General features: G+C 46.1%; 1 protein-coding gene across 1 annotated transcript in view; it reads left to right on the forward strand.

The window, feature by feature from the left end:
- Positions 1-213: 213 nt before the first annotated feature.
- Positions 214-13,058, forward strand: part of GABRA4 (gamma-aminobutyric acid type A receptor subunit alpha4) — a 63,462-nt gene continuing 50,617 nt past the window's right edge. The window contains exons 1-2 of the mRNA XM_083754990.1: positions 214-883; positions 1,106-1,224. Of these exons, the coding sequence (XP_083611116.1) occupies positions 801-883; positions 1,106-1,224 (202 nt within the window). The 5' untranslated portion in view covers positions 214-800. The remainder of the gene's footprint in view (positions 884-1,105; positions 1,225-13,058) is intronic.

Consider the following 13,058-nt stretch of genomic DNA (forward strand, 5'->3'; position numbering starts at 1 on the left):
GGAGGAAAAGGCGCTCTGCACACGCTCAGAGGTGCGGGATCAATAATATGTCATTGCCATCGCTTAAGATTTCCAGAGAATATGAGCCCCGAGGTTCTGGGGCGGGCCTCTTGACGGAAGACTCGCCGCCGCCCCAACTCTCGCTAGAGAGAGAAAAGGACAACATACACCCACAAGAGAGGCCCTGAAACCATGTTGCAAAATAAAATAAAAAATTAAAAATCCTCCTGGGGCGGAGTAGCGGGGCGGAGTCATCCAGGAGAAAGAAGAAGAAGAAGAGGTGGGGTTTGGAAGCCTGTTGCCCCCTGGAGTGGAGGGAAAGGGACTTGGAAGCGGAGGCAACTTGCGCGCGCGTCCTGCGTCTGAGCGCGCCACGCGTTTGGCAACGGGAGAAACCGACGCGATGTAGGATCGGGGCGGCGGGGGTTTGGCTCAGGGAATCGGGGCCCCTGCCCAGCCCAGGCTCGCCCCCTCACCTCCTCCTCTGCTTTGGTCGATTGGCGTCTGCCAGGCTCCCTCGCTGGCTCTCCAAGGCAAGCAGCAGGCACACCGAGCTTGTGGCTGGGAAGAGCGGGTGCGCCGGTGGTGGTGGTGGTGGGTTCGCTTCCCTCCCTCTCCTCCTCTCCACTCCACCCCGCTCCTCTTCTTCTCCGTCTCTCTCTCTCTCTCTCTCTCTCTCTCTCTCTCTCTCTCTCCACCCCCCACCCCGCCTCTCCTCCTTTTCGCGGCTGTGTGATCTCTGGACAAGGCGTTTAGTGACGGGGGAACGTGCTACCAGGCTTAAAGTATGGCAAGCAAAGATGGTTTCTGCCAAGGAGCCAGCGATCGCGATGCCTTGGGGTCTGTCTGTCACCTTCCTACACTTCCTGTGCCTGACGACCTGGTGAGTAGCAGGGCAGCATCCCTACCCCCCCACCCCTCCGTCCAATTCCCTGGCACCCCTTTACTTGATGCCCCGGATTTGGGAAGGGGAGAGAGAGAGAGGAAGAAGGTGAGTTGGCGAGGGCTAAATCAAACCTCTCTCCTTCTCCCCGCCTCTCCTTTCTTCTTGCCTCTTTCCCACTAAAATGCTTTTGTGCTTCCACCCCCCCCCACTCCCTTGTAGCCTCACCGTGCTCCCGGGACAGCTCAAAAAGGAGGAGAAATTATGGCCGGAGAATTTCACGCGCATCCTGGACCGTCTCCTGGATGGTTATGACAACAGGCTGCGTCCGGGATTTGGGGGTATGGTTACTGTGTACGGTCCCTGCTGTCTGTGCTGAGTCTGCCTGTGTGTCTTGTCTGTGGGGGAAATTCGCCTAGGTATGCTTCTGTGCCTTTTCCAAACCAAAACAAAAACAAAGTCATGATGATGGTTGATTTTCTCTTGTTGTGTGCCTTCCACAAACCGTGTTGAACCCATTTCCCTCCTCCAGCTCTGCTATATCTGATCACTTGGATGGGGAAGGGGGGGGAAAGGGAGGGAGAGCCTTTTGATTCTTTACATCCCCCCTCCTACAAAAAAAAGAGAGCCACATTCCAGATTGTGGCACCCAAAGCTGCTCCTTTGATGCTTAGAAACGCCACAGCCACCCACTGGTTCTAGCACAGCTGCTCAGACCAGTTTCCTGGGTCCTGTTTTGGATTTCAGGCAGCAGCTTGTCAATCAAAATTCCGCTACATGCTTAACATGAGTAGGGAGGAAGTTTGGTCTCCTCCTCCGAGTTCACATCCTTGGCGATCCAGCAGTGGCAAGGCGGCGCTGGGGAACCTTCCTCCCTGCCAGTTTCGGCTACCTCCTCTCCCCTGCCCCTCTCTGATTCCGCCACATTAAGCAGAGAAAACAGCTGGGCCCCCATTCCTCCCCACCCCCCCGCCCAACCTCATCTGCAGATTGTGTACATGGTGGTAGGAGAGAAGTTGAGAGTTGGTTGCTTGGATCCTGCCACTTTGGGGGCAGCAATCGCTTGGCATTCTGTCAAAGGAGAGCAAATGCAGCTGCTGCTTCTGATTAAAAACACACCCGCACACTCCGGCAGTGAGGCTATGGGAGGGTTTTTGGGTTTTTTAAAAGAATTCTTGCACCTGCATCTGATGATCTTGGCAACAACGTTCACATCGAAAGCCCCATCCTTTGCAGGCGGTAGCAGCAGAAAGTCGAACGCCCCCTTCTTTAGCTCGCATTTATGCCCCCTCAAATTTTTCAGCTCTAGTCCAATACATGGGGACCTCCAGATTTTTGTAGCAGCCGCTCATCCTGGCTTTGCTTAATTGCTGCCCTTGCCGCCGCATTAATTATACTTGTTCATTTTTCTGATTTAGAAGGTTCGGTTGGTTGAACTTTGAGTCAACCCATGGCCAGATTTGTGGGTTGGATTTGTGACCTAGGAGGTGCAAAAAGTCCCACAGGATCAAGCAACACTACGCCTCCCCTTTGCTTCCATGACAAAGTGTTGAGGGCTGGCTGCAGCTCTTCCTTGTTGCTGGAAACGGGCATGTGTCAAAATGTAGGATGAGGAGATGGAGTTATTTCGGAGGCTACTATGCAACCAGCACTGAGCAAAGACTTTGCTGAGGCTTGTTCTGTGAAAACATTGTGCTTCTTTCTTTAAGTGCTTAGTTTAGACATGTGATACACCTACGCTGGCATCTATGCCGGTAATTTCCAGATATGCTGTTACCCAGTGCAGTCATAATGGGAAGCAACTTGGCACTATCAGTTCCTGCTTATTTTAGACATCTTTTCAGTAGAGTTGGGCTGCTCTGAGGTCTGCTGAAGAACACGAAGCATAGATGAAGTTAACCTTATGAAAACATCACACTCAACCAGTGACACAAGGATGGTTTTCTCGTCTCTTTTATACATTTCTCTCCAGCATGCATGCACAGATATTGTCTATCACAAATCACATAGATGTTTTGCATGTGTTTTTGTGAGATGATAGCTTCTACTTGATCCACTTTGGTTGGCGTAGGGTTCTGGAAACTTTTGAGTTACAAGAGAAAACTTTATCAAGAAGATTAAAGGCAGTCAATTTTTTCTAGCTCAGCTCCAAAGAACTGTGGCCCAAGTTAGACATAAAGAGAGCTTTTGGATTTGTGGTTCTTGAACAGCAGCTCTCCATGTCACATGGCAAAGTCCTTTTGAAAATGAGGGAGATTATGAAAGTGGTTTGTGATATGGCGTGCAGGACTAGTCTGATATATTTTGCTGCCTGAATCCAAGGACAATAAGATGACCAGACTGGTAGCTGGATCTTATTTCCAACACTGGCGATGGGGCATTATGCTTCCATAGAGAGCAACAGACTAGCTTAGGGAGTGCAGGCCAGGCCAGGGAGCAAACACATCTCTGCCCCCCAGGACCTTGCTGCCACTCCCTGGCTCTCATGATTGGATACCCGAGGAAGTTGCCCCACACTGTCCAATGGCAAGGCCAGTCCTGATGGCAAAGGAGACGACAATTCAAAGGGATGGGGAGGAATCAAAAAGTATACTGGACCCGGGTGGCGCTGTGGGTTAAACCACAGAGCATAGGACTTGCCAATCAGAAGGTCGGTGGTTCGAATCCCCGTGACGGTGTGAGCTCCCGTTGCTCGGTCCCTGCTCCTACCAACCTAGCAGTTCAAAAGCACGTCAAAGTTCAAGTAGATAAATAGGTACTGCTCTGGCAGGAAGGTAAACAGCGTTTCCATGCACTGCTCTGGTTCGCCAGAAGCGGTTAGTCATGCGCCCACATGACCCGGAAGCTGTATGCTGGCTTCCTCGGCCAATAAAGCGAGATGAGCGCCGCAACCCCAGAGTGGGCCATGACTTTTTTAAAGAGAAAAAAAAAAGGAAAAAAAAAGTATACTGGACCCAACTGTTTAGGCACAGTATGAACTTATGCATGTTGTTCAAAACTAAGTCTCACTATAATCAGTGGGGGTTGCTGTCAAGTAAGTGAGTTTAAGACTGCAACCCTAAAACAGTTCTTTTGCCTATATGTGGAACAACATCAACTACATGTAATGTTTAGAATATTTTCTCTCATCCCAACTATTTAATCGCTTCAAACATGCATGTTTGCTTATTGAATAGCACACATGGCGCTTAAGGAATTTAAGGTCTTTGAGTTATATGATGTTCTACCGACCCAAGAACTAAAAGGAATTGCTTCCTGCTAGACTGTCCCCTGGCCATGTATCTTAAAAATGTTTAGAAGGCTAAAAATGGTGTACTTACACAGTTAAGTCCAGTCACGCCAGAAGCGGTTTAGTCATGCTGGCCACATGACCTGGAAAGCTGTCTGAGGACAAATGCCAGATCCCTTGGCCTGAAAGCGGAGATGAATTCTGCACCCCAAAGTCAAATTCAACTAGACTTAACCATCCAGAGGTCCTTTACACTCACACACCCACACCCACACACCCCCCCTCTCAAAATGATAACTTTTTTGTCTCTAAAGTGAAGCAAACATTAATAAGCAACTAGAGTCCCTACATGACTGAGAATCTGCTACAGAAGTGTTGAATGAACAGATGTATCAGCTTCTGGCTCCACAATGATGTGTCCCACAAACCATCGCTGGCCTGCTATAATGCATGATCTCATCTATTTTACATCTTGTGCAGATTTCATAGTCAGCTGAGAAAGACGCTGTTAATCTTTCTGGAATAAATGCCAATTTTAGGGTCCCATAAATGATTATATGTCACATTATCTATCTGAGGCACATAAAGTCATATAATTGAGAGGTACCCTCGGGGCCATTTGATGGTTGGAGAGTCAGTGGCTCAGATAAATAGGAGTATTGCTGCGCAGGATTCACACTGAGATGACTTTAGATTGGGGTGGGATTCCTGTGACAAAAAGATTGCACACATGACGGTTTGCCTAATTTCAAAGTAGGGCAGCCATCATCAACAACATCAAGAAAAAGAGTAAAGGCATAACATAAAAATAGTTATAAAGGGCAGAGATTCACGTATAATTTTCATGGGCTGATATATATGCATAGAATCCATTTTAGAAATAATTGCTATAATTTAAATACATCTCACCAGAGTGGAGAAGACTGTGACCAGGTGACTTGTCTACTTGCTCATCTTCTCTCCTAATGATAACTCCTGATGGACAAGTTCTGCCTTCACTTAAATATATACTTAAATTGGGTCACACTGGGCAGCAGGGGTGCCATCTTGAATAAAATATTGGAGTGGCAGGTAAGGCCCACCCCACATAATCGATCACGGGAAGCGATGCACGCACACCAATTGACTGGCAATGTCCATCAACTTTGGGGGCCACCCCGCCACCCTCAAAATTTTTATTGGGTGGTGGGCAAAGGGGCCTTAGCCCCTAGGAGTTGTCTTCTATGTAGAAGAAGGTGCTTCCATATAGAGGAGTGCTCTCTGTAAAGTATGGCGCATGGGCGTTCTCTGTCAAAATCCCCCTGCAAGCAATTTGTTCAAGCCTGTGGGAAGTGTGACCTGTTCCTTACCAGTGACCTGCTAGGCATGGGGTGGAGGAGGGCTAACAGAAAGAGGGAAAAGTGGGTGGCAGAGAGAGAGAGAGAGGGGGAAAGGGGTGGTTTGATCCATTTTCAGTTCCTAACCCTACTCACTGCTGGCTTTGACACCACCCACAGCTGGCTTGCAGCCCCTGAAAGATAAAAAGGTAAAGGTAAAAGACCCCTGACAGTTAAGTCCAGTCGCAGATGACTCTGGGGTTGCGGCGCTCATCTCGCTTTACAGGCCGAGGGAGCCGGCGTTTGTCCGCAGACAGTTTTTCCGGATCATGTGACCAGCATGACTAAGCCGCTTCTGGCGCAATGGAACACTGAAACCAGAGCAGCAAATGGAAACACCGTTTACCTTCCCACCACAGTGGTACCAATTTATCTACTCGCACTGGCATGCTTTCGAACTGCAACATAGCTTGGTAGGAGCTGGGACCGAGCAATGGGAGCTCACCCCGTCGCGGGGATTTGAACCGCCAACCTTCTGATGGGCAAGCCCAAGAGGCATAGTGGTTTAGACCACAGCGCCACCTGCACCCCCCCCCAGAAAGTTGGTGACCATTAAAAGGAGAAAAGGTTGTCCACCCTGGTCCAACATGGGGCAGATAGTGGATATTTGGGCTGCTTCAACAATTACAGTTATAGGTTTAAACCTTAAGGAGAAATGTGTGTAAATGATACAAGCATGTGTTTGGAAACACTTTGTCTAGTACAGGTATGTCCGCTTGAGCGGCAAAGGTGTATGTTTGATGGCAACACCATCCCTTTACTCTGAAGGCTTGGTAGGCCCTACTCCAAGGGGCTTACAACCTCAAAAGAGACCCAAGCGGAACAGCAGAGGCAGAGGAAGGAAATTTAGATAGGGTAAACAGGAGAAGGATGTGCAATTATTTCAAGTGCATGCACTTATTTTAGGTACATGTGACTGACAATGCAATCCTAGGCACGTCTCCTTGAAAGTCAGTCCCACTAAGCCTTATTGCCGTCTGCACAGGACTGCAGTCTTAGATGCAGTAGTAGGGTATTGTGAATAGGGGTTTGTTCCAAAGGCTTTGCAGAAAAAGAAGAGTTTTGAGGAGGAATCTGGAGGAAGTTAAGGTAGTTGGCCTCCTAGGTGTATTCTAGGAGTGGATCCTAGGCAGCAAGGGAGAAAAGATAGAAGAGTTTCAGGGAGCATTTGGACAGCTAAGGGTGGTGAAGCTAGATAAGTGAAGGTTTGTTGGGATACAAGCACAGAGAGATGAGGACTCTTTTTTTTAATATAATTTTTATTAACAAGCCAATCAAATCACATCACATTAATTCCAAATTACACAGCAAAATTTTGAATTTTTTGTTGGGGTTACCCATGCTTCAAGCTCAGAAAGGGATCCAAACATCGCTCTTGCTGCTGCTTTAATGTACACAGTTCTGTCCAAATAGTATTCACAGTTCTGTTCAATCTTCACTTTATTATTTTCCTCATCTTCTTGTTTTATCATATATTCCTTTCTTTGTGACCTCTGGTAGTCGAGAGATGAGGACTCTAAAGGTAAGAACAAGACACTTGTGCAAAATCTCGTTACAAACAGGAAGCCAAAGCAGGAATTTAAGGATGGGCTTTATATGGTCTTGAGTGATGAGGAAGGTGGAAAGTTTTGATGGCAGAATGATGGATGGACATAATGGACCAAGATGAAACAGTGGAAGACCACTTCAGGTGTGGAATGGGGCAGCTGTTTCTTGTTGAATGCAGATCCAGCAGCAGACCTGGGGTTGCTGCCATGTAAATGAATGAAGCAACCCTGTAAACTAGAAATGTTGGAGAACTACCATGCATAAGATAGGGTTTACTTTAGGTTGACATTTGGAATGGAAGGAAAATTCAATGAAAGCCCTAGAAAGAAAACCTTTGAAATACAAGTTGGGTGTTGGGCCATTTTTGTTGCTTCTTTGTCCAAACTCAAAAAGGTGAACAGTTTTTAAAGCTCCTAAGAAGCAGATTGAATAAAAGACTCTGATTTGGGGAGATAATATCTAGCCCTGTATTGTCGATTTTTGCAGTAAAGGTACCTTTCTGCTAGAAAGAACTCATATTATGATTTAATCGTGATTGTATTGCAGTGTACAAAGGTTTGTTTCTTTGACATAACTCAGAATAGCAGCAGCTGATTAATCATTAAAATATTCTTTTTCTTCTTCGTTTGTTTTTCTTTTTTTGCTGACAAACTTTTATGCCAAAAGTGTTTCACTTTTTTCTTTTCTTTTTTCTTTTTGGAAATCATGTAATTCACCAATGAACACATAAGTAAACAAATGTCAGAGAGCATGGCAAGATTCAATGAGAAGAGAACATTTAATGTTAAAGTTGTGTTCCAGGTTGACAAGCAATGGAATATTTAATGATCCTGCTGAATCATGTTCTCCAGCACATTTAGCTCTGGTTAAATTCTGTACAGATTTCACAGAAGCTGGGTTGACATGTCACAGATTCTGTGAAAGCACCTGTGGGGCAGTTGTTATTATTCATAAAATCACAGAATCATAGAATTGCAGAGCTGGAAGAGTCCATAAGGGTCATCTAGTCCAATGCCCTGCAATGCAGAAATCTCAGCTAAAGCATCCATGACAGATGGCCACCTAACCTCAGTTTAGAAGCCTTTGCTTAAACCTTCTTTTTAGTTTCATTTCATTTCAACCTTTTATTTAGTGTCAGGGGAGGGGTAGTATCTCTTGTTGGCGACACATTGTGCTCCTTCTGGGGGAGTTTGTCCACCTTTGGTCCACACCCTGCACTCAGCTTTCACCTGTGACTCCTAGAAGCTGTCAGCATGTGACCATGGCCACATCCAATATCAAAGAGCACACTTATCTGCAAGGGCTTAAGACCTATATGTGTTGTTTTTAAAAAAAGAAAAGGTGAAAGCACTTTCTTGAGGGGGCTGGGAGAGACTACCAGAGAGCAACTTTTCCATGCCCCATCTCTCTCTCTCTCTCTCTCTCTCTCTCTCTCTCTCTCTCTCTCTCTCTCTTTCTCTCTGTCTCCATTGGACTGCAACATTATACCTCTATCATACTTCTGCCTGTATCCATTTAGCTTAGTTTCAATTTCCATCCTAAAGGTAAAGGGACCCCTGACCGTTAGGTCCAGTCGCGGACGACTCTGGGGTTGTGGCGCTCATCTCGCTTTACTGACCGAGGGAGCCAGCATACAGCTCATGTGGCCAGCATGACTAAGCCACTTCTGGTGAACCAGAGCAGCGCACGGAAACACCATTTACCTTCCCGCCCAAGTGGTACCTATTTATCTACTTGCACTTTGACGTGCTTTTGAACTGCTAGGTTGGCAGGAGCAGGGACGGAGCAACAGGAGCTCACTCTGTTGCGGGGATTCAAACTGCCGACCTTCTGATCAGGAAGCCCTAGGCTCTGTGGTTTAACCCACAGCACCATCCGCGTCGTAACCCCTATTAAAATTGCACTGGCATGAAAAATGTAGAGGCTGAAACAGAATGGGCCGACTTCTGCTGATAAACACCTTGGGTAGGATCCGGCCAAATTTTAAGTCACATGGATTTCCTGCTGAAATTAATGGGCCTTAAATGTATCAGCTTGGCTGGGCTGTGCCCCTTGTGAATTATAAATAAAATCCGACCAGTTTATTACAACAGATCATCATGTAACATTCTGCTTTCTAGGTTAGAGCAGAATGACGTGTAAGCGTCTGCTGAAGCCTGGATGTTTTCCAAACTCCCCACCCCCCCAACCCGATCAATATTTCCTTATCAGTAATTTTGTCGTACAGTTTTCCTGGAATGTGGAGATACTGTTGGCTTTCTGTTGATTTCCTAAAGATGGCATGTACCCAGATTCAAAGAAATCTGAAACCATCTTGGCTTCAGTAGAGATTTCATCAATTGCAACATTGCCTTAGACTCTTAAAATTAGTCCCCGTCAGTACACTGCTTAGCATTTGTAGGGTAAAAGGCTGAAAAATGAGTAGGAAGTGCTATCAGCTTGCTCATCTAGAGAAGGGGATTTGTACCACCCTGCTTTTTCAAAGTGGGCGTATGAATGGTTCTAACAGCCATCAGCCCAACCCCCAGGCACTGTGAGTTCCAGCCACCCCTGGTTATCCACCCTCTGCTTCTTCTAGGAGTTCATACCCAAAAGAGGTATTTTAACTGGGAAACATAGAGAGACAGAGGAATTAAAAGACAGTCAATACAGAAAAGAAACCAGATGATAAAAAAACTCCTAACTTTTAACTGGGAAACATAGAGAGACAGAGGCATTAAAAGACAGTCAATACAGAAAAGAAAAAAGATGATTAAAAAACTCCTAACTTCTCTTTCGACTCTTCATTGATAATAATTTGCTGGGCTTGAACTTATAATTTTGGAAGTATGAATGTCCATTCAATTACAACAGGATTGGAACCATGATAGGTATTCTCTTCTCCAATCCTCTCTCCATCCCCCCTCTCTTCCTCCATGCTTTAGAGGTGAATTTTACTTCAAATCTCTTGATCAGCCAGACCAATGGGTTGGGCTTTGTGTGCCCAGCCACAGACCCCTCACCCCCCTGGGAGCCAAGGCCAGGAAAAACAAGACACAACGCAGTAGGATTAAAATTAGGCCACAACTTTATTAAATTTCAGATGTAGGAAACCTTGGCTTAGGCATTGGGCGGGTATCCTTCTCAGCCCCCAATTGGGGACTGGGGCTGGACAGGGGCAAGGCAGGAAATATGGAGGAGACTGCAAAATGGACATTTATGCAGCTGCCCCCCCCTCCGGTTCTGGGAGTTTGACCATACACCGAGCACTCGTGGCCAGTGACTCCCTGCGAAAAGCCCTCTAATGGGGCCCTGCTAACAGCACTGCGCGAGGGGTGCGTAACCACGCTACCCCTCCATTCTGTTGGTGGACTAAAGAATACTGCCCAAGGCCTAAAACCACCAAAGTTGTGACAATTGCTATGGGGAAGGCAAAACCTGCAGAATCTGGGAAACAGCAACCATCGTGCGACTGCAATAATGCCGGGGACCTGAAAAGGAAAAGGTTAGCCTGCAACAACCTTAAAACAGTTAGAGGGAGGGTAGGGTGGGTGATAAAGGACGTGGGTGGCGCTGTGGGTTAAACCACAGAGCCTAGGACTTGCCAATCAGAAGATTGGCAGTTCAAATCCCCGTGACAGGGTGAGCTCCCGTTGCTCGGTCCCTGCTCCTGCCGACCTAGCAGTTCGAAAGCACATCAAAGTGCAAGTAGATAAATAGGTACCACTCCGGCGGGAAGGCAAATGGCGTTTCCGTGTGCTGCTCTGGTTCGCCAGAAGTGGCTTAGGCATGCTGGCCACATGACCTGGAAGCTGTACTCCAGCTCATTCAGCCAATAAAGCGAGATGAGTGCCGCAACCCCAGATTCGGTCACAACTGGACCTAATGGTCAGGGGTCCTTTACCCTTTACTTAGGGTGGGTGATGCTCTGCACCAACTGTGAGGACTGCATCGGCAGGAGCCTCCTTACCCGGCCCCCCGGATCCGCCCCCCTGGCCACCGCCGATTGGCTAATTCAAAGCAGGGCCAGGCGGGAACCCTGCAGCCTCAGTGGCCATCCCAGATGATGGAGCAACAGCCAGCCAGCCAAGCTGTGTCCCCAGGAGCCCATGGAGCCCGTGGTGGGTCGCAAACGCTGCCCCCTCGATGGGCAAAATGAGCAGTCATTACTGTTACTTGCAGTGACCAGCCAGTGTGGAAGTTAACTTTGAAGCTGGACCTTCCTTCTCTATTGTTAAAAGGGAAACAAAGCAGGAAAAGAGTCGTCGTCTCTCAGGACATAGATATTCCTTAAGATCACCAATTATTCATCTGGCAGGAAGTGTATTGTGATGGAATGGACATTGAGTGTAAGACAGCTTTCGAACCACTCTTTGTTTGCTTTTTTGGCGTAGGTGACTCTCCCATGTGCTCCTAACGAGCACTTTGGACCAGCTTTTAATTTATAGCTAGATAGGATCTCAAAATGTAACTAAGTTGTGTTTTCTCTGCGCTGTTACCTGAAATATTTTTGTAATGTTGACGGATAGTAAGTGATTGGGATTTTCATGCTGTTGTGCAATTACAGTTCTACTATAGTTGGATACCTGTTTGGACATCTGGAGGGCTTTTATCGACTTATAAGTTCAATCTTGGATGGAAGTACTGCTTGATATTGTCTTATCAATGTGAGCTGACGGTGTTTATTGGCATTGTGTATTTTTCTTTCCTTTTTTAATATTATGTTTTCTTGGTCTTTTCCCCTCGAGTCCCCCCCCCCCCCAAGAGTCTGTGATTTTCAGGATACCAAGGAAGGATTTAGGCTTGTGTTTAAAGCTATGCTTAAGGAAAAAACTATTGGATAACTAGCCAGAATATAAGGTGATGCAGGCCATATGATAAAGATCAATTCATGTGACTCCTGTAAAATGTGGTCAATCATAGCTTCTGATCTCAGTAAGAAAGGAATTCAATTTGCTTTAGGTCTCTTTCAGAAACATATATAATTTTTGGCTTCTCCTTCAACTGTATATGTTATAAATGACTTATATAATAACGTGAAACAAATGCCAGTCACGAAGCATGACTAGTTTGGTAATTTAAAGGGGGGAAAAATAAGAATTTGAGACTTGATGTGAGACATTAAAAACCCCCACTATGTTTCATATTTAATTATCAATATTTGATAGCCTATATTTTGTAATCGCATACCACTTGCTATTTTATGTTTGTAATCTGCTAGCTGCTGTTCCTTAATAGTCGTCAGTTTATCACTCAATAGGAATTGTTTAAAATCAGCATTGGTTTGTGCTAAAAAGAGTCACATTGGTTCTTCGCAACATCTGGAACAAACTCATTTATATCAGTCCTTCATTACAACACTTTACTGAAATACAGAAACATGGTCCTGGTTTGTACATCACAGTAAGCCATGCCAATCCCTGCATGCTTTGATCCTTCCCACTGGTGTGTGGGAGAAACAAACCATGATCCCTGGCTTAGCATCATAATTTGTTTCATTCCAATCAGACCTAAATCTGTAGCCAGAGTTTGCTCTTGATTTATTCTTCAGGGTTTGTTTGGAGTGAAACAAATTATGATACCCAGTTTGAAGGTAACATTAAGCCAGGGATTTGGGTTTGTTGCTTCTGCACACAAGTGAGGAGAGGCAAGGCAGGTGAGATCTGTAGATTCACAGCAAATAATTAACTCTGGTTAACCGTGGGAAACAATATTTATTGGCCACCAGTTATATTTTACGTAGTATTAAGGAGATAGTTGTATTTAGAAAAAAAGAGAGAAGATGAGATAAAAGGAAAGACTTCTTGTCATCAAAATCTTTGGCTTAACAACGTTGCTTTGGAAGAAGTTGTTATCTTAAGGTAAAGGGACCCCTGACCATTAGGTCCAGTTGTGGCCGACTCTGGGGTTGCGGTGCTCATCTCACTTTATTGGCCAAGGGAGCCAGCGTCCAGCTTCCGGGTCATGTAGCCAGCATGACTAAGCCGCTTCTGGCGAACCAGAGCAGCGCACAGAAACGCCGTTTACCATCCCGCCGGAGTGA

The sequence above is a fragment of the Podarcis gaigeae genome (genome assembly GCF_964106915.1).
Source record: "Podarcis gaigeae genome assembly, chromosome: 9".
In the NCBI taxonomy this organism is placed as follows: Eukaryota; Metazoa; Chordata; class Lepidosauria; order Squamata; family Lacertidae; genus Podarcis; species Podarcis gaigeae.